This window comes from Crocuta crocuta, unplaced genomic scaffold (genome assembly GCF_008692635.1).
Source record: "Crocuta crocuta isolate KB4526 unplaced genomic scaffold, BGI_CrCroc_1.0 scaffold334, whole genome shotgun sequence".
Lineage (NCBI taxonomy): Eukaryota > Metazoa > Chordata > Mammalia > Carnivora > Hyaenidae > Crocuta > Crocuta crocuta.
Window position 1 is genome coordinate 2,331,486 of NW_027533260.1, and position 17,492 is coordinate 2,348,977.

General features: G+C 52.7%; 3 protein-coding genes across 6 annotated transcripts in view; 1 reads left to right on the forward strand and 2 right to left on the reverse strand.

Moving 5' to 3' along the window:
* KASH5 (KASH domain containing 5) overlaps positions 1-4,190 on the reverse strand; it is a 25,697-nt gene extending 21,507 nt beyond the window's left edge. Inside the window, exons 1-2 of the mRNA XM_077747408.1 lie at positions 3,943-4,190; positions 1,557-1,694 (exon numbers count right to left, since the gene is read on the reverse strand). Coding sequence (XP_077603534.1) covers positions 1,557-1,694; positions 3,943-4,156 — 352 coding nt within the window. The 5' untranslated portion in view covers positions 4,157-4,190. The remainder of the gene's footprint in view (positions 1-1,556; positions 1,695-3,942) is intronic.
* Positions 4,191-8,612: 4,422 nt separating this feature from the next.
* DKKL1 (dickkopf like acrosomal protein 1) lies at positions 8,613-15,957 on the reverse strand. Of its 4 annotated transcripts, none has more exons than XM_077747011.1 (5): positions 15,817-15,957; positions 14,179-14,353; positions 13,511-13,651; positions 13,296-13,388; positions 8,613-9,014 (listed from the first exon to the last, which is right to left on the reverse strand). In XM_077747011.1, the coding sequence occupies exons 2-5, from the start codon at positions 14,332-14,334 to the stop codon at positions 8,703-8,705; spliced, it is 702 nt and encodes a 233-aa protein (XP_077603137.1). In that variant the 5' UTR covers positions 14,335-14,353; positions 15,817-15,957; the 3' UTR covers positions 8,613-8,702. The 4 variants fall into 4 exon arrangements, with proteins under 4 accessions (XP_077603137.1, XP_077603136.1, XP_077603135.1 ...); XM_077747010.1 differs by lacking the exon at positions 15,817-15,957 and adding an exon at positions 14,755-14,809; XM_077747009.1 differs by lacking the exon at positions 15,817-15,957 and adding an exon at positions 14,615-14,748.
* Positions 15,958-16,008: 51 nt separating this feature from the next.
* TEAD2 (TEA domain transcription factor 2) overlaps positions 16,009-17,492 on the forward strand; it is a 16,719-nt gene continuing 15,235 nt past the window's right edge. The window contains exon 1 of the mRNA XM_077747151.1: positions 16,009-16,061. The gene's annotated coding sequence lies outside the window, so the exon portion shown is untranslated. The remainder of the gene's footprint in view (positions 16,062-17,492) is intronic.

Genomic DNA, 17,492 nt, shown 5'->3' on the forward strand with positions numbered 1-17,492 from the left:
TCTCTTCCCAGAGCCCTGCCTCTCTGACTCTGTGCTCCTTGTCCCCATTTTCTTCACGGTTTCTCCAGCTCTGGGCTTCTTTTCCCATATTCCAGTGCTTCTCCGTTCTCCGTGTCTCTCCTTGCCCTGCTGTCTCTCTGGCTCTTTCCCCCAGCCTTCCTCTGTCTCCATCTCTCCTGGGTGTGGCCTTCCCTTTCCTTCAGGAGCCTCCCAAAGCCGGCTCAGCTCTGGCCCACGGGATCCTCGGGGGCCGCACGCCCTCTGCTGGTGTCAGAGAAGTTTCCAGGTCCGTCACTTGGTCCGCCTGCCCTGCATTCGGGCGCCCAGGTGCCTGCCTCCTACCTTCCCCTCTGGAAGGACTCCGGAGGCCAGAGTCCAGGCCTGTGGCCTTGAGAAAAGACGTGGGCTCAGCTGCTGGATTCCGGGAGCCTCTAAGAAAGCAGCCCTGCCTCTCCCCCAGGGTGAGAACCTTCTCCCCCATCACACTGGGGTCTCCTACTTAGCAGATGAATTTCAGAGAGGGCCACCCAGTGTCTTCCTCCCCAAGGCGGCTTTCACACCCCTTTGGTTTGCATCCATCCCAACAAATCAAGGACAATAACTGAGCTCCTACGTGTCAGACATTGTTCAAGGGCAGCGCTAACCAATGGGACAGCTACTTGCCACGTGGATTTGAACAGCTTGAACTGTGGCGAGTGTGAATTGAGATGCTCTATTAGTGTAAACTACACACCAATCTTGAAGTCTGGGTGTGAAAAAAAAAGAATATCTCTAATACATTTTTATGTTAATTACATGCTGAAATGATACCATTTTGGACATATTAGGTTAAATAAAAATCTATTATTCCCATTCCATTTTGTCGGTTTCTTTTTACCTTTACATGTGGCTACTAACAAAAGTTATGGCTCACATGTTGGTCAGCACTGCTCTAGGGACCAGGGATGCCAGAGTGAATTCCCCCATGTTGGGATGCCTGGGTGACTTCTGCTCAGGTCACGAACTCAGTTTGTGAGTTCAAGCCTCACATCAGGCTCGGCTCACTGCTATCAACGCAGCGCACAGCATTCAGATCCTCTGTCCCCTCCCTTTCTGCCCCTTCCCTGCTCCTACTCTCTCTCTCTCAAAAATAAACATACATTTAAAAAACAAAAAAAATAAACTCGAACTCACGTCTCAGTGGGAGGGGCAGAGACTAAACAGTGCTAGGAAGAGGAGCAGGAGAAGGGAGGGACTATGAAAGAAGACTTTACAAGGAAGCAGAGATCTGAATGAAGTGAGGGGTGACCCAGCAGGTCGTTAGGGAAGCGGGAACAGAACTTGCTAAGGTTTCTGCTGCGGTTCCCCCAGGGCAAAGGAGGTACGGTATCTGGACAGGTGGGCGCACATCGGGCACTTCATCAAAGAGAGCTCCCTCCCTCCCACCCTGCGACAAAGTGGAGGCTCAGGCACCCCAAGCCACCTCTCCCAAGTCCCCAAGCCACAAGCTGGCACCCACTCACCCACTGCTCCCTCCTCATCCTCCCTTGGGGTGAACAGGGGGCCCAGCCACCTACTTTGTGCAGTGGGGCCGCCCGCCCGGCCCTCCGGCACGTCCATGGGCCGCCCTGGTTGCTCCACAGCTTCGGGAGAACCTAACAGCCCACCTCCATCACTGAGACAGACTGGCAAAGGGTCATCTGCTCCAAGAGCTTCTGGAAGGACAAGCGGGAATGGCCTCCTCAGACCAGCCACCCTGCCCCACCTGTGCCCCAGGCCGCTCTGAGTCCTCAGAACCTGTTTGCCCACCCCTGCCCCGACCAGAGCAGCTCCCGCTCGGACCTGTTTTATGAACTGGAGGTGTGGGCTGGGAAAACGGGGCCCAGGAGTGGGCGGCAGAGATCAAAGAAGGGGGCTGATGGGTGGGGGTCACTGCCTCCTTGATTCCGTCCCCCACCTCCTCCCCACAGCCCGTCAAGTCCCGAGCCTTGTCCCTCCTGCCCTGTGACGCTGCTGACTTGACCCCTCCTCTCCTTCCCTACAGCTCTGGGTCCCATCCTCCTCCCCGGCCTTCTGGTCTCATCTTTCCCTTCCTGTCCATCCCCAGTGCCGCCCCGAGCTGACCTGCTCAGGGTCCTCCCATGGCTGCCCAGTACCCCAGGGACAGAGCACAGAGCCTGGACCCGGCACTGAAGGCCCTGCCCACCTTCCCACCCCAAATCACACTCGCTGTTCCAGCAACTCTGAACTGCGTGCTCTCCCCCAAAAAGGGCTGGCTGTCCCCACCTCCGGGTATCTGCCTGGGACACCCTCCTTTCCAGCCCTTCCTGCCTTGGCTTACATATCCCCTCCTCTGGGAAAGCGTTTCTGAACGAGCTGCTGTTTCTGGGTTCCCACACCACCCTGGGCTACTGACATTCGGCCATACCAGCCTGTACGCGGAATGGCGGGCCTCTCATGCGAGTTTGAGTCCATCTCTCTCCTGCTCCGACCCCTGCTATGGATCCCTAGTGCCCTCAGGGCTATGTCCTAGTCCCTCTAGCTGGTGTGGGACAAAGGGGTCCCTGCAATTCCTGTGGTGCCACATGCACCATCCTCACGTGTGGCCCCCGCCCTGGCTCACAGCCTCCCTGGGGAGCCTTCCCTGGGGACCCCCTCCTCTGTGTCCTGACAGTGCCCGCCCTGCCTCCATTACAACCAGCCGGACCATACTTAGTGTCCCAATACCAGGACACTCTCAAGAATGAGAAGGGTGTCCCGTCCCCCGCCCCGTGGCTCAAGTCAGTTAAGCATCTGACTCTTGGTTTTGGCTCAGGCCATGATCTCACGGTTTCGTGAGTTCAAGCCCCACATCAGGCTCTGTGCTGAGCATAAGGAGCCTGCTTGGGATTCTCTCTCTGCCTCTCTCTGTCCCTCCCCATCTCACGCTCTGTCTCTCTCAAATAAAGAAATAAAACTTAAAAAAAAAAGAGTGAGAAGGGTGCTACTAATAATTATGCTGGACAACTGTGCCCACTGGGGCTAAACTGGGCACACTGGAGGGGAATGGTCCACATAGGGCCCTCTGGAGCCTGTCTGTCCTCACCCCACCTGCTTGTCACCCCTTTCCTCACCAAATACTGCCCACACCCTGCTCTCCCTGGTGCCAGCAGGGTCCACTGCTGTGGAGTGCACACTTCTTAGCTTTTAGAATGTTCTAGAAAAGGCAGCCTTTGAAGAGAGACTGTCCTTCCAGGGCTTGGACAACGCAGGGGGGTGCAGACGAGGATGGTGGCTGTGGGGTCTGAGGGGGGAAGGGTCTGGCACTAGGACTGGGGGATAAACTCCTGGTGAGGGGTTGAGGGAGGCTCTCGTCAACCACGGAGGGTATTCCACAGGGAGGATGGAGCGGGAGGAGGAACCGGCAGGAATTAAAGGGGTTCCACGCGGGTCTCTGACCATTTTCCTGGGGCGTCTCTGGATTTCCGGGGGTGTCTGGCTGGCTGGGTGAGAGTGTCCCTGATTTGGGAAGGGAATATAACAGGATTTTTGCGGGGTAGTCTGGCAGGGTCCGAGGCAGAAGTCTGACAGAATTTCTAGAAGATTCTGACAAGATTTCAGGGGTCATCACATTTCCTAGGAGTCCTTTTCAGTATTTCTGAGGGGTTTTGGATTAGGATTGCGCGAAAACCTGTGACAAGATTCGGAAGGCCTTGATACTGGGGGCTGTCCCCTAGGATTTGGGGGCTCTGGCAGGGCCTCTCTGGGGAACCCCGCCACATCCATGGCACTGGTGGGCCCACGACCTACCAACGGCAGTTGCTTGGGAAGAAGGTGCGCGTGCGCCGTTCCCGCCAGAAAAAGCGAAAAGCTCGGGGCGAGACCGAGAGCGCGCGCGCGGCGTCTAAACCCCGCCCCACCTGGGCGCCTCCGCGCGACGCAGGCGCACACCGAGGGGAGGCGCGCTCGAGTCTTGTCGGTTACCTGCAACGCGAACGCCGCGCATGCGCAGGAGTGGCCGGGCGCGCACCCATCCTGGCGCAGCGGGTGCTTGCGCCTTGGCCGGGAGGGTCAAAGCTGGAGGCTGAGCGGCCGGTAGGGGGAGCGAGGGGTGCCTGCGTCCCCTACGTTGGGGTCTCCTCTCCGGCGTCAAGCTTGGGTGCAATGGACCAGTTGGATTGAGGGACCCTTTGTCCATCCTCCACTTTTTATCAGCTACTACAGCTACTAAGTCATGCCCTTTCTTGCCCTCTCTTCCGTGCAAGGCTGCCTGTCACCGTCACAATGATGTCCCACCCTATCTTGCCTCACCACTCCCGCGCCCTTTGTGGCTCTAGTCACGATGTATTAACAGGTCCTTGAAAGATTGTTTCTCAAAGTTTCATTCATTGCTTATAGGAAGGAGTGGGGAAAAAACATTCTCAGCTTTTCCTGCTAGAGAGAGGGGAATGACATCCAAAATTGCCTCCCAAGAATGGGGATTTGGGACAAAAGATGTCCCATCCATACCTTCTTTCTGCTAGCGGAGACACAGAGAAGGAATCCTTTTGCATCTACCGGTTCACCCCACCATCATTCCTTCCTCGGAGAGATCTTTCCCGGCCACACTCCTTCCATTAGCCCCTCATCTCACTAACCACCACTGTTAGTGGTCCTCATGGCATATCTCACGACCTGACAGAGTGTATATTTGTGTAGTGTCACCCCCACTGGAACGTGAGCTGCATGCAGTAGGAGGTGGTTTTGGGGCTAGAACATGCCTGGCCTAGTGTGAGTGCTAAAAAGAAAAAAAAAAGTGTTGAATAAAAGCGTGAAGGAGCAGACAGGTTCCATGCCTCTTAACTCCTCGGCAGCATAGAGTTCATGACAAGGCTATGGGCCTGGAGTCAGACGTTCTTGGGTTTGAATTTTGGCTCCATCACTTCCTAGCTGTGATCTTGGCACAATGGCTTGCTCTCTCTGAGCCTCAGGCTTCCTCCCAGAAATGGAGATAATAATTGCTTCCTTTGTTACCTTGAGGCCTTAAGGTGGTAATCCGTGTTAACTATTATTACATAAGGCCTGGGAACGAACCTGTTTGAGGTGTGATGTGATGAATGTTTCAAAGTGTGAGATATGGAATCAGACACACCCAGTGCCATTGCTGTGTGACTTTTTGGCAAGTGACCTCACCTATCTGAACCTTAGCTTCTTCTGTAAAATGGGAACAAATAATATCCACCACAGGGGGTCCTAAGAATTCAATAAGAATGTTTGCCAGGTGTTTCCTTGGCACAAGCTGTCAAATGGTGGACTCCTTAGCTTTATTAGTACAATTTCATTCTTTGTTTATTTCTTCAGTGTTTCACGTTTCTCCCTTCCTTCCTTTTTTGAAGTCAGGGTAATTTTATTTGCTTTTGATTTTTTTAAATGTTTACTTAATTTTGAGAAGATAGAGAGACAGAGCTCGAGCAGGGAAGTGGCAGACAGAGAGGGAGATACAGAATCCAAAGCAGGCCTCAGGCTCTGACCTGTCAGCACAGAGCCCGACGCGGGGCTCAACTCACAAACCGCGAGATCATGACCTGAGCCAAAGTCCGACGCTTAACCAACTGAGCCACCCAGGTGCATTTATTATTTGTTTTAATGTTTTATTCATTTTTGAGAGAGAGAGTGAGTGAGTGCATGAGCAGGGGAAGAGCAATGAGAGAGAGAGAGACAGAATCTGAAGCAGGTTCCAGGCTCTGAGCTGTCAGCACAGAGCCCAATGTGGGGCTCGAGCTTGAAACTGTGGGATCATAACCTGAGCTGAAGTCAGGTGCCCAACCGACTGAGCCACCCAGGTGCCCCTATTTATTTTTAAGTAGGCTCAATGCCCAGCCTGGAGTGCAACACAAGGCTTGAACTCACGACCTTCAGATCAAGACCTGAGCTGAGAACAAGAGTCAGATGCTTTACTGACTGAGCCACCCAGGTGCCCCAAAACTAATTTTTAAATTAAAATGTGAATATTGTATATAAAAATTGTACTCTTTGGAATGTATTGTCTTCGTTTAGAAAGGATTTAATTTTCTTCTGTCATCTGGACAGAGTATGTGTGGATAGATCACCACAACCCAGATGAGGCTGACGTTTTCGGTTTGCCCTTCAGGCTGGCACAGTGGCTATCTTGACTCTCCTATGAAGCCTGGAGGTGTTTACTAGGTCCCTTCTCCTTGGCAGGTCCTCAAATTTATTTATTTATTTAGCTATCTATCTATTTATTTATAAGCAATCTCTACACCCAATGTGGGGCTCGAACTCACGACTCTGAGATCGTGAGTGACACGGTCGCTCTTCTGACTCAGCCAGCCAAGCGCCCCAGCTTAACTGCTGTTTCATTTCCTGGTGTTCTCTTCCCAGAATGGTCACAACCTAAGGGTTGGCAAATGCCTTAAAGGAAACTGCGGGCAGACTTCGTCAGATTCATTTCATCACACTTCTCTCTGAGATCGTGATTTTTTTTTTTTTTTTTAACATTTCTTTATTTTTGTGAAGTGGTGAGAGGGGCAGAGAAAGGAAGACAGAGGATCCAAGCAGAACCTGATGGGGGCTCCAACTCACCAACTGTGAGATCATAACCTGAGGGGAAATCAAGAGTAGGCCACTTGACCGACAGAGTCACCCAGGTGCCCCTGAGATCTTGATTCTTTTTTTTTTTAAATATTTTATTTATTTCTGAGAGAGAGAGAGAGAGAGAGACAGCATGAGCAGGGGAGGGTCAGAGAGAGAGGGAGTCACAGACTCTGAAACAGGCTCCAGGCTCTGAACTGGCAGTCAGCACAGAGCCCGACACGGGGCTCGAACCCACGAACCGCGAGATCACGACCTAAGCGAAAGTCGGACACTTAACCGACTAAGCCACCCAGGCGCCCCCTGAGATCTTGATTCTTTAACTTTGGCTCTATTGATGGCTCTCTGATGCCTCCATCCGTTGTTTTTATTTCATTGCATTCAGCTTTTACAGCTGAATTTTGGTGAGAGTCGAACACTAGTCACTCCATCCATATTGATGGGTTTTTGGGGTTTTTTTTGAATAATCAAAAATCTAAATTTTCAGGAGTGTGCTTGGCTGGCTCAGTCAGTAGAGTATTGAACTCCTGACCTCAGGGTTGTGAGTTGGAGCCCCACATTGGGTGTAGAGATTATTTAAAATAAATAAACGGAACCTGGGTGGCTCAGTCAGTTAAGCATCGGACTTCAACTCAGGCCATGATCTCGTGGTTTGTGAGTTCAAACCCCATGTGGGGCTCTATGATACCAGCACAGAGCCTGCTTGGATCTTGTAACCCCTTCTCTCTGCCTTCCCTCACATGTGCACACGTGTTCTCTCTCTCTCTCTCTCTCAAAAGTAAACATAGCAGAAGGCTGAGTGGTTCAGTTGGTGAAGCATCTGACTCTTGGTTTCAGCTCAGGTCATGGTCTTATGGTTCGTGGCTTTGAGCCCCGCATCAGGCTCCATGCTAACAATGTGGAACCAGCTTGGGATTTTCTCTCTCCCCCTCTCTCTTTGCCCATACCCCATTTGCTCTGTCTCTCTCTCAAAAATAAATTAAAAAAAAAAAACATAAAAAAATAAAATCTTTAAGGAAACCCCTCAATTTTCAAAAGAAAATTCGCTTTTATTTATGCCCATGTATTTCTAGGCTCCTGAATGCACTGGGTCTGTCTGTGGGGTGATCTGACCTTGAGCCTGGGCTTCAAGGGAGAAAGCTCACGTCATGCCTGCATCCCCTGCCGGACTCAGCACCAAGAAGACCCTGATGTGCCTTCTAGATGAGAGAGGGGTCTTAAGGGAAGGTTCTTTCTTGGAGGGAACAGGAGATGTTGAGGCAAAATGGCCAGGGCAGCTAAACAGGGCCTGTGAACCTCCAGGTTTGGCTGAGGCATCAGGCCTGGCTGGCAGAGATGGAGTCGGAGGTGTTGGCACAGAGGGACAGACAGAGGGACAAAGGGAGAGACGGACAGAGCAACTTGAAGATGGAGTCAGCACATAAGTCACGAGGCGGGGAATGAAAAGATCAAAATGAGAGCGTGAAAACAGGCGGGTGTGGATGTTACCAGAGCGGCCGGGAGGTGACAGGATCCAGACCTATGGTAGGAGAACACTAGTCCCCCAAGATGGCCACTCTCTCCAGTTCCAGGATCCTGGGAAGTACGCTGTCCTGGTGGGCGTGGTCCAATCCTGTGAGCCCCTAAAGGCAGAGAGAATTGTCTCCTGCTGGGAGAGGAGGAGAAGGCGGAAGGGAGATGGAGCAGAAGGGAAAGTCCGAGAGATTCTGGGATCTGAGGTGTAGGGTTCCCACGCAAGGACCGGAGAGAGGCTTCTAGGAGCTGAGGACTGGTGGCCCCAGGTACAGCCAGTGAGGAAGCAGGGCCCTTGGGTCCACCCAAGGAACTCGATTGTGCAACAATCCTCCCCCGTTGGGAATAGGAGGGCAGACAGGTGACAAGGCCAGCGACTGAGGGGATGATGGATGAGGCTGAGGGTGATAGAGCTGCTGGGTGAGCCCGGAGACCTTGACAAAAGCCTGGCACAGCCAGATGTCACTCTCAAGGCTAGGATTGGGGGAGAGGGGACTTGTCATGACCCAGTCAGCTGAGGCCTGGGGACAGATCCTGAAAGGAGCAAGTGATGCCAGATGTAAGAACTTTATTTCCATATGGTGCTTGGGGTGGGGTCTCGTGGGGGTACATGCTGGGGTTCTCCAGCCCCCTCCCCACCCCTATAGCTGCTGGGAGGGCCTGAGGATGTACAGGAAGTGGGTCCTGCGGACGGGAAGCTTCGAGCGGGAGGAGCCCCGGGTCCCCTCTTGAAGGCTGTCCTCATGGGTCCCCTCGCGGAGCCCATCCCGGATGGCCTGCAGGCGGTGTCGCTTCTCGCTGAGCCAGCGGCCACCCTCCTGAACATCCTGGTGGGACCTCCGCTGTGGCAGCTTCATGATCCAGAAGGCGACTCGGGGATGGGGTTCAGGGCGGAAGGTGTTGATGGCTTTCGGGGCAGGCACCAGGGCCTCCTTCTCCTCTATCTTGGGCACCTGGGGAGGAGCAACAAGGAGAACTATCAAACTCGGGTGACAGCCCCAGGATGCTAAGTCCCCAACTGGCACATTCAACCCATTCTGCCCACCTACAGGGTGCTTTGGGAGGTTTGCTTTTTTTAATTTTTTTTTAATGTTTTCTTTATTTCTGAGAGAGAAAGACAGAGAGAGAGGGAGACACAGAATCTGAAACAGGCTCCAGGCTCTGAGCTAGCTGTCAGCACAGAGCCTGACGTAGGGCTCGAACCCACGAACCGTGAGATCATGACCTGAGCCGAAGTCGGACGCTTAACCGACTGAGCCACCCAGACGCCCCCGCTTTGGGAGTTTAAAGCTCATTTTGTGCTTTACAAAAGCATTGGGTTTACAAGTGCTTTTGCATTAAAAATACTGAGATTTATAGAATACCCTGGGATTGAAAGCACATTTTAGAGGTTTCTAAAGCATTTTAGGATTAAACGTACTCTAAGGTTTAGAAAGCAGTTGGAAACGTACAAATCACTTTGGGATTAAAAGCTCTTGGCTTTACCAAAGAATGACCACAGTTGCAACGTGTGATCCTTTTTTGTTTTTTTGTAAGTTTATTTATTTTGAGAGAGAGAGCAAACAGGGTAGGAGCAGAGAGAGAGAAGGGGGAGAGAGAATCCCAAGCAGTGTCTACACCATCAGCACTGAGCCTGATGCCGGCTTGAGCTCACAAATTGTGAGGTCATGACCTGAGGCGAAATCAAGAATCAGATGCTTAACCGACTGAGCCACCCACATACCACACACCATGTGATCCTTGATTGAATCCTGGATCAAAAATCAAATCGGGGGGAACGGGCTAAATGGGCGATGGCACTAAAGGAGGGCACTTGTTGGGATGAGCATGGGGTGGTATCTGGAAGTTGAATCGCTAAATTCTATCCCTGAAATCATTATTATACACTATATGTTAGCCAACGTGGATTTAAACTAAAACAAAAATCAAATTAGCTCTTAAGAACAGCTTTCGGTCAACTGGGGACATTTGAATATGGACTGAATATCTGTTTGGTCCTTGCTACTCAAAGCGTGGCCATGGACCAGCAGCCTCAGTAATATTTGGGAGCTTGTTAGCAAGTTAGCAAATTAGTCGTCCAGACCTACTGAATCAGAGTTGGCATTTTTCTGAGAGGTCCTGCAGGAGATTGTTATGAAGTGATTTGTGTCTCTACTCTCCCACCCCATTTGTGTGTTGAATTCCTAACCCTTAGGACCTCAGAATGGGATCTTACTTGGAAACAGGGTCAGTGCAGATTTCATTAGTTAAGATAAAGGTTGGGGAGCCTGGGTAGCTCAGTCGGTTAAGTGTCCGACTTTGGCTCAGGTCATGATCTCACGGTCCATGGGTTCGAGTCCCATGTCAGGTTCTGTGCTGACAGCTCAGAGCCTGGAGCCTGCTTCGGATTCTGTGTCTCCCTCACTCTCTGCCCCTCCCCTGCTCATGCTGTCTCTGTCTCTCAAAATAAAAAAAATAAAGACACAAAAAGACGAAGGTCATTAGGTGGGCCTCATCTAATATGACTGGTATCCGTCTGCACAGGGAAACTTTGGACATAGACCTAGAAGTGCATACAAGGAGAAGGCCAAGTGAAAATGAAGGCAGAGGGGCACCTGGGTGATACAGTCGGTTAAGCGTCTGACTTCAGCTCAGGTCATGATCTCACGGTTCATGGGTTCGTGCCCCGCATCAGGCTCTGTGCTGACAGCTAGCTCAGAGCCTGGAGCCTGCTTCAGATTCTGTGTTTCCCTCTCTCTCTGACCCTCCCCCGCTCATGCTCTCTCTCTCTCAGGAATAAATAAAACATTTTAAAAAATTTTAGTAAATAAAACATTAAAAAAATAAAAAAAAGAAGAAAATGAAGGCAGAGACGGAGAAAGGATGCTTCTACACGTCAAGGAATGCCAACGATTTTCAGCAGGCCTCCCCAGAAACTAGGAGAGAGGCATGGAACAGAATCTCCCTTGCAGCTTCAGAAAGAACCAACCCTGATGAACACCTTGATCTTGAACTTACAGCCTCCAGAACTGCGTAATAATACATTTCTGTTGTTTAAGCCAGCCAATCAGTGGTACTTTGTTATGGCAGCCTGAGCAAACGAATACAGAGATAATACTGTGATTATCAATGTCAAATTTCTTGGGTGTAAAAATGGTACTGTGGTATGGGGTGCCTGGGTGATTCAGTTGGTTAAGCATCCAACTCCTGATTTTGGCTCAGGTCATCATCTCACGGTTTGTAGCTTAAAGCATCACATCGGGCTGTGTGCTGGCAGCATGGAGCCTGCTTGGGATTCTCTCTCTTTCTCCCTCTCTGCTCCTCCCCTGCTCATGCTCTGTCTCTCTGAAAATAAATAAACTTAAAAAATTAAAAACAATATATAGGGGTGCCCAGGTGGCTCAGTTGGTTAAGCTTCCAGTTTCAGCTCAGGTCATGATCTGACAGTTTGTGGGTTCGAGCCCCACGTTGGGTTCTGTACTGATGGCTCCGAGCATGGAGCCTGCTTCAGATTCTGTGTCTTCCTCTCTCTCTCTGCCCCTCTGCACTCGTGCTCTGCCTCTCTCTCTCTCTCACAAATAAACATTAAATTTTTTTAAATTAAAAAAATATAAAATCTTAAATGAAAAAAAAGATACATAGATTTAAAAGATGGTATGGCAGTCATGCAGGGGAATGCATTATTCTTTGGAGACACCAGCTGAAGGGATTTAAGGGTCACGTGTCATGATGGCAACAATTCACTGTCACATAGTTCAAAAATAAAAAAGTGAAAAGAAAGTACACATGGTAAAATTTGAATGAGCAGTGCACCAAGGCCGGTGGGTCTCAATCGAAGTCAGGAGACATTTTTGGTTGTCACTACCNTAAACCTCTGACAGAGCACACGCAGCCCCCTCAACACGAGATCATCCAGCCCCAAATGCCACTGGTGCCAAGGTTGAGAAACCCTGCTCCCTGGGAAAGGGGACACAGCTTGATTGGATTATATTTTTCTCAACTCTTCTGTAGATTTGGAAATGAAAAAATAAGAACCTCGGGGTGTGTGGAAGAGCCATATGGGTTTGTCAAGAGCTTGGGGGGGGGTTCTTTAAAATGTTTAGGATAGGGGCGCCTGGGTGGCTTAGTCGGTTAAGCGTCCGACTTTCGCTTAGGTCATGATCTCACGGTTCGTGGGTTCGAGCCCCGCGTCGGGCTCTGTGCTGACTGCCAGCTCAGAGCCTGGGGCCTGTTTCAGACTATGACTCCCTCTCTCTCTGACCCTCCCCTGTTCATGCTGTCTCTCTCTCTTCTAGAAATAAATAAAACATTAAAAAAAAATGTTTAGGATAAAAAAATAAGCCGTTTGGGAACACATGGGTGGCTCAGTTGGTTGAACGTCAGAATCTTGATTTTGGCTCAGATCATGATCTTGCTGTTTGTGAGACCGAGATCTGCAATGAGCTAATGAGCTCTGTGCTGAGCCTGGAGTCGGCTTGGGATTCTCTCTCTCTGCCCCTCCCCTGCCCACGTGTGCACGCACTCTCTTTCTCTCTCAAAATAAACTTAAAAAAAAAATAAAGAATATATATAAAAGGACTTTGCAGTTAGAATCGCCCTTAGGGGTTTACAAAGGTGAGATACACGAAGCATTAGGGATTCCTAAAGCACTTCAGAACAAAAAAATCTCATCTTGAAGCTTATGAGAGTGAGATTTCTCAAGCCCTTTGGGGTAGATTTAAAAATACTTGGAGGTTTGGGGGCGCCTGGGTGGCTTAGTCGGTTAAGCGTCCGACTTTCGCTTAGGTCATGATCTTGCGGTTTGTGGGTTCGAGCCCCGTGTCGGGCTCTGTGCTGACTGCCAGCTCAGAGCCTGGAGCCTGTTTCAGTCTGTGACTCCCTCTCTCTCTGACCCTCCCCTGCTCACGCTGTCTCTCTCTCTCCTAGAAATAAATAAAAATATTAAAAAAAAATACTTGGAGGTTTGCAGAGTACTTTGAGATAAAAGCACCCTTTGAGGGTGAAGATTAAAAGCACTTGGAATTATATTAAAAGCCCTTCTTGGTTTACAGACTTTTCTGGGGCTTGCTAAGTGAGTGGGGATATAGTCTGGGTTGTAAACCTCATTTCTGAGAGCTGGCTTGTCCATTTGACAGATGACAAAACTGAGGCCCAGAGAGAAGTGCTAAACAGTCAGAGTGGGAATATCAACTCATCTTCTCCCAAACGACAGAAAATGTTTGAGCGTGGACGAGTTGTCAGGGGCAGGTCCTAACCTTCCAGTCACTCTCCAAGCTCCCCTCTCCTGGCTCAATGGACGCCACCACCTGCTCAGAGATCAGCACCTCTCCGGTTTTGTTGTCTGTCACCTGTGAGGACAGGAGGAGAGAGTGAGAGCAAAACCACTTTCTTCCTCTGCCTTCCTCCCCACAGCTACTGCAGCATGAGGGATCATGGGAAGACTCCAGGAGGGACTTCCCGCCATAGGCACCTTGTCGATCTGGAGGTGGCTAGAGAGAGTGTTGTTCCCCAGCCAGTGCTCCTGATTCTCTTCTTGGTGGTAGTTCCTGGGGAGGCCCCGGAAGTCCATGGGGGGAGAGAAGAAGCTGTCCATGCCCCGCAGCAAGTCATCCTAGGGCCAGAGGAGGGACCACTGTTCTGCTGGACCCCACGACTCCCCACTAAATCAGCAGCCTTGCCAGGGTGCCGTTGAGGCCTTGCCCCACGTACCCCCCCATCTCCTTCTCTCTCTGTCCTTTGACCCTTCGGGCCTAACCAGGTCACCTTCTGCCCCATCCCCCATCTGTCCTATCTCTGTTCTGTTCCATTACCTTCCTATTCATGCTCCCCCCGCTTCCCCGCTCCCATCTTACAGTCTCTGTGGCCTCATCCCCTTCTCCTTCCGAGTCTCTCTCGCTCCAGTCTGGTCTCTGTCCCATCTCCCTATCTGCTTGAGTTCCTCCCTCTCTTCCTATCTCTCGGTCTGCCTGTAGCTCTCTATTCATCTCTCTCCCCCTTTGACTCCCTCTCTTCCTGTCTGTCCTTTGGCCTGGCCGCAACCCGTCTTCCATTCTGTCTCTCCGAACCCCTTCCATCCTTCAGTCTCCATCTGCCCCAGTGCCTCTTCTTTTCTTACTCCCACCCCTCGCCATTGCTCACTTTGAGGAAAAGCCGGGTGAAGCCTTGGATTAGGCTCTGGAGGCCTAGAAAACCCGAGGAGCTCTCCTGGGCGTCAGCATCGCGGATCGGGGCTGCAGTGCAGGGGGGCACCAAGGCAGAGGGGAGCAGCAGCAGCAGGACCAGAGGTTGCCACATCGCGGGGCGGGCAGGGAGGCTGTGGCAGCGGTACGGGTCAGAGGCCCCGCCCCCGACAAGGCCCTGCCCCCTAGCGGTCACACCCCCCACCCAAGACCTTCACCCCTTTCCTATCAGTGGCTCAGGCACTTCCCCACATCTCCCCCCTCCCTGTTCTTCCAGCCTATCCCATCCATCGTGTCGGGCCCTCCTCCTCCTCCCGGGCCCGGGTCTTCTGGCCTTACACACGGCTCTCAGTCCTTTCCTTCGCCTGCATTCATATCCAGATCTCGTTCCTCACCTTCTCCCACGCCCCGCCCCTTCTTCTGGGCCCCGCCTTTATGCTAGACCACAGCCCGGTCACCGGACTCGCAGACTCCGTCCGTCCGTCCACGGACTGTTAAATCCAAACAGTTCTGGTCTCGAGCCCAGGCGGGATACCTGGAGCGTTGGATGAGCTCCGCGAGCCAAAGTCTCGCCCCTACAGTCTGACCACGCCCCCATCCGCTGACCTCACCCGCGAGCTGGGCCCGCTACTGGATGGTCACGCCCATAAGGGTATAGCCACGCCTCTATCTGTTAACCACACCCCCAGCGTCAGACCACGCCCCCGTCGGTTGACCTGGGGCCTGAAGATCCTGTGCTGCCTATGTTCTCGGATCTTGGCCCTCGAGCCCGCCTCCAATCTCAGATGGCCACGCCCCTTGACTTAGAGCCATGGGCCATTGGTCTGCGCCCCAGATCTTGCCTCCAGCCCCCTCAGTTCCATTCTTAGGCTCCCAATGCTCATGAAAAGCCCAAGACCGAACATTCGGTTCACCCACTCCTTAGTTTTGAATTTATCTCTGAGAGTTTCTCCGTGTCCTTTCTCGTCTTCTCCAAGATTTGAAACGATTACTACACTCCACAGAGCGCAGGATAGCGACCCTGAACTGGAGTCCTCTTCGGTCCCATTGAAAAGCCCCGACCTCTCTGGAAACTAGGAGCCTAGATTTCCGAGGAGCCCAGAATTCAGGCTCCCTTCGCCTTAGGGCCCCAGAGTCCGGATCCCAGGCCCCTCTAGTTCCCTGAGTGTGAACATCCAACACCTCATCTTTAAGGGACCCCAGGAGGCCGAGCCCTAGCTCCTCTCCGCTCAGGCATCGAGGCTCTCTCTCGGTCTTGGTCCACCAGTGCGTGTGGAGCAAGAGTCTGCACCTCCAATAAACTCCCAGTACTCTTGACCACCTCTTAACTCTGGGGAAGTCACAAGGAAACCCGGGTGTCATAGAAATCAATAAAAAATCCATCCTCACATACCGCAATCCTCAAAAACATCCTTAAGGCTGAACAGAAAAGATTCTTTTGTTTTCTTATCACTTCCACGTCTCCTACACACAAACACACTGGAGGGTGGTAGCCAAAAGTCCAGGGCCCCGGACCCCTCCTCTCTTAGACCTAGGCTTCTTGGCCCCCATCAGCCTCCTCCCCGGGACCTAGGAGTCCGGATCTCCCATCCCTCACCTTGCCCAGGGATGCAAGCATCTGAATTCTGAAGTTCCTACCGGGCCTAAGCTAGACTTCACCTCTCTTCTGCCAAAGCAAAAATCCTCCTCCAAACTGTCACCGTCGGATCCCTCTTCCCTGTGTCCGGCGCCCGGGCCCGCCCCCCCTCCGGTCCCTCCCACTTTTCCCAAACAAAGCTCCCGGGCAACTTTCTCCCTCGCAGCGCCCCGCCCGCCCGCGGCTCCCCAGCCCCAGGCCGGGAGGTAGGAAGGCTCCGGCGGGAGTCGGGGATCCAGCTTTGGGGTGTGTGAGTTGGGGTGGGAAGCTACGCGTTATGAGCTGAGGTGCTTCTGGGACCGTCTCAGAATTGCTTGCCGCCCTCTTTTTGCCCGGGGGCCCGAGTTTGCGCGTGTGACCGAATCTTAGTGAGGTGTTGGAACTTTCGCCGGAGTTGGGGTGTCTGTTGAAGGGTCTGAGTCTGGGATTGCGCGCTCGGGAGTGAGTGAGGGCCGGGGGCTTTGGCGGGTGTGTCGGGGTGTGTGTGTGTGTGTGACTGCGGCGATGTGGGATTGAAGTGAGAAAGGACCCTGTGCGTGTTTCTGACTGAACTGGCTTCTGTGTGTCATTTGTGGGCGCCCGGTCCTCCTAATGGAGAAAGGAGGCCCGCGGGGTGGCATAGGGCGGGCTCAGTGCTTTCCGGATCTTCAGTCTTGCCTCTTCCGAAGTTTAGGGCCTGGGGCGGGAAATTAGTGGGGACCTTTCTTACCCGGCTCCTCCGTCCCTTTGTCTGGCCACATGGGGGAGAGCTGGGCTGGGATTTTGGCCTACGGGGGTCCTGAACGCCTCAGCGCCACTGGGCTCGGCCTGGGGTCTTTGTCTCGGCCTGGGCTCCGGGGTCCGAGGGAGGAGGGGGATGGGAACCTGGACTCTGGGGTCCTGGGAAAACTGTGGAAGACGTGGAGCCGCCTGGGAGGCGGGATCTGACTGTATTGGAAAAAGTTTTTCCCTGTTCCCGGCCTCCGGAAAGTCACTGGGAACTTGAGTTGGATCCAAGCCCAAGGCGCAGGGGGAGGGGAGGGAAGGGGCGGGGCCGGGGGCCGGAGGGGAGGCCCCCCCGCCGGCCAGCCCCTCCCCTGATGGGGGTTGTGGGAAACTGGGGGAGGGGACGCCGGGGCCCTTTGTTCTGGCTCTCCTGATGGCAGGGCGCCCCTGCCCCCCAGTTTGGGGTTCTGTGGGTCTTTCCTGGTCTCGGCTTGAGTCTCTGCCCTGAGTCTCTGTCCCGCCTCTCTCTGGGTCTCTGTCCCCTTCTCTGGGTCTGTCTCCCTCTTTCTCTGGGAGTCTATCTGCCCTCTCTCTGGGTGTCTGTCCCCTTTCCCCCCAACACAGAATCTCTGTTTCCTCTTCTCTGGGACTCTATCTAGTGCTCTCTGGGTCTCTGTCCCTCTCAATGGATCTCTGTCCCCCTCTCTGGACATCCCCCCCCCATCTTACCAGGGCCTAGGCCCCTCCTTCTTTTCTAGCAGCTGCTGTTCACATCCTAGCACCTGTTCTGGGGAGGGGACTGAGAAGATCTCATCCACACCCCTGTTCCCTGCAACTAGACCCTGACGCCTGTCTTCTTTAAACCAGTAATCCCCACCCAAAGGTTCGGCCCTCATGGGCCCTAGGCATTACTCTGGGGTCTTCAAGACTTT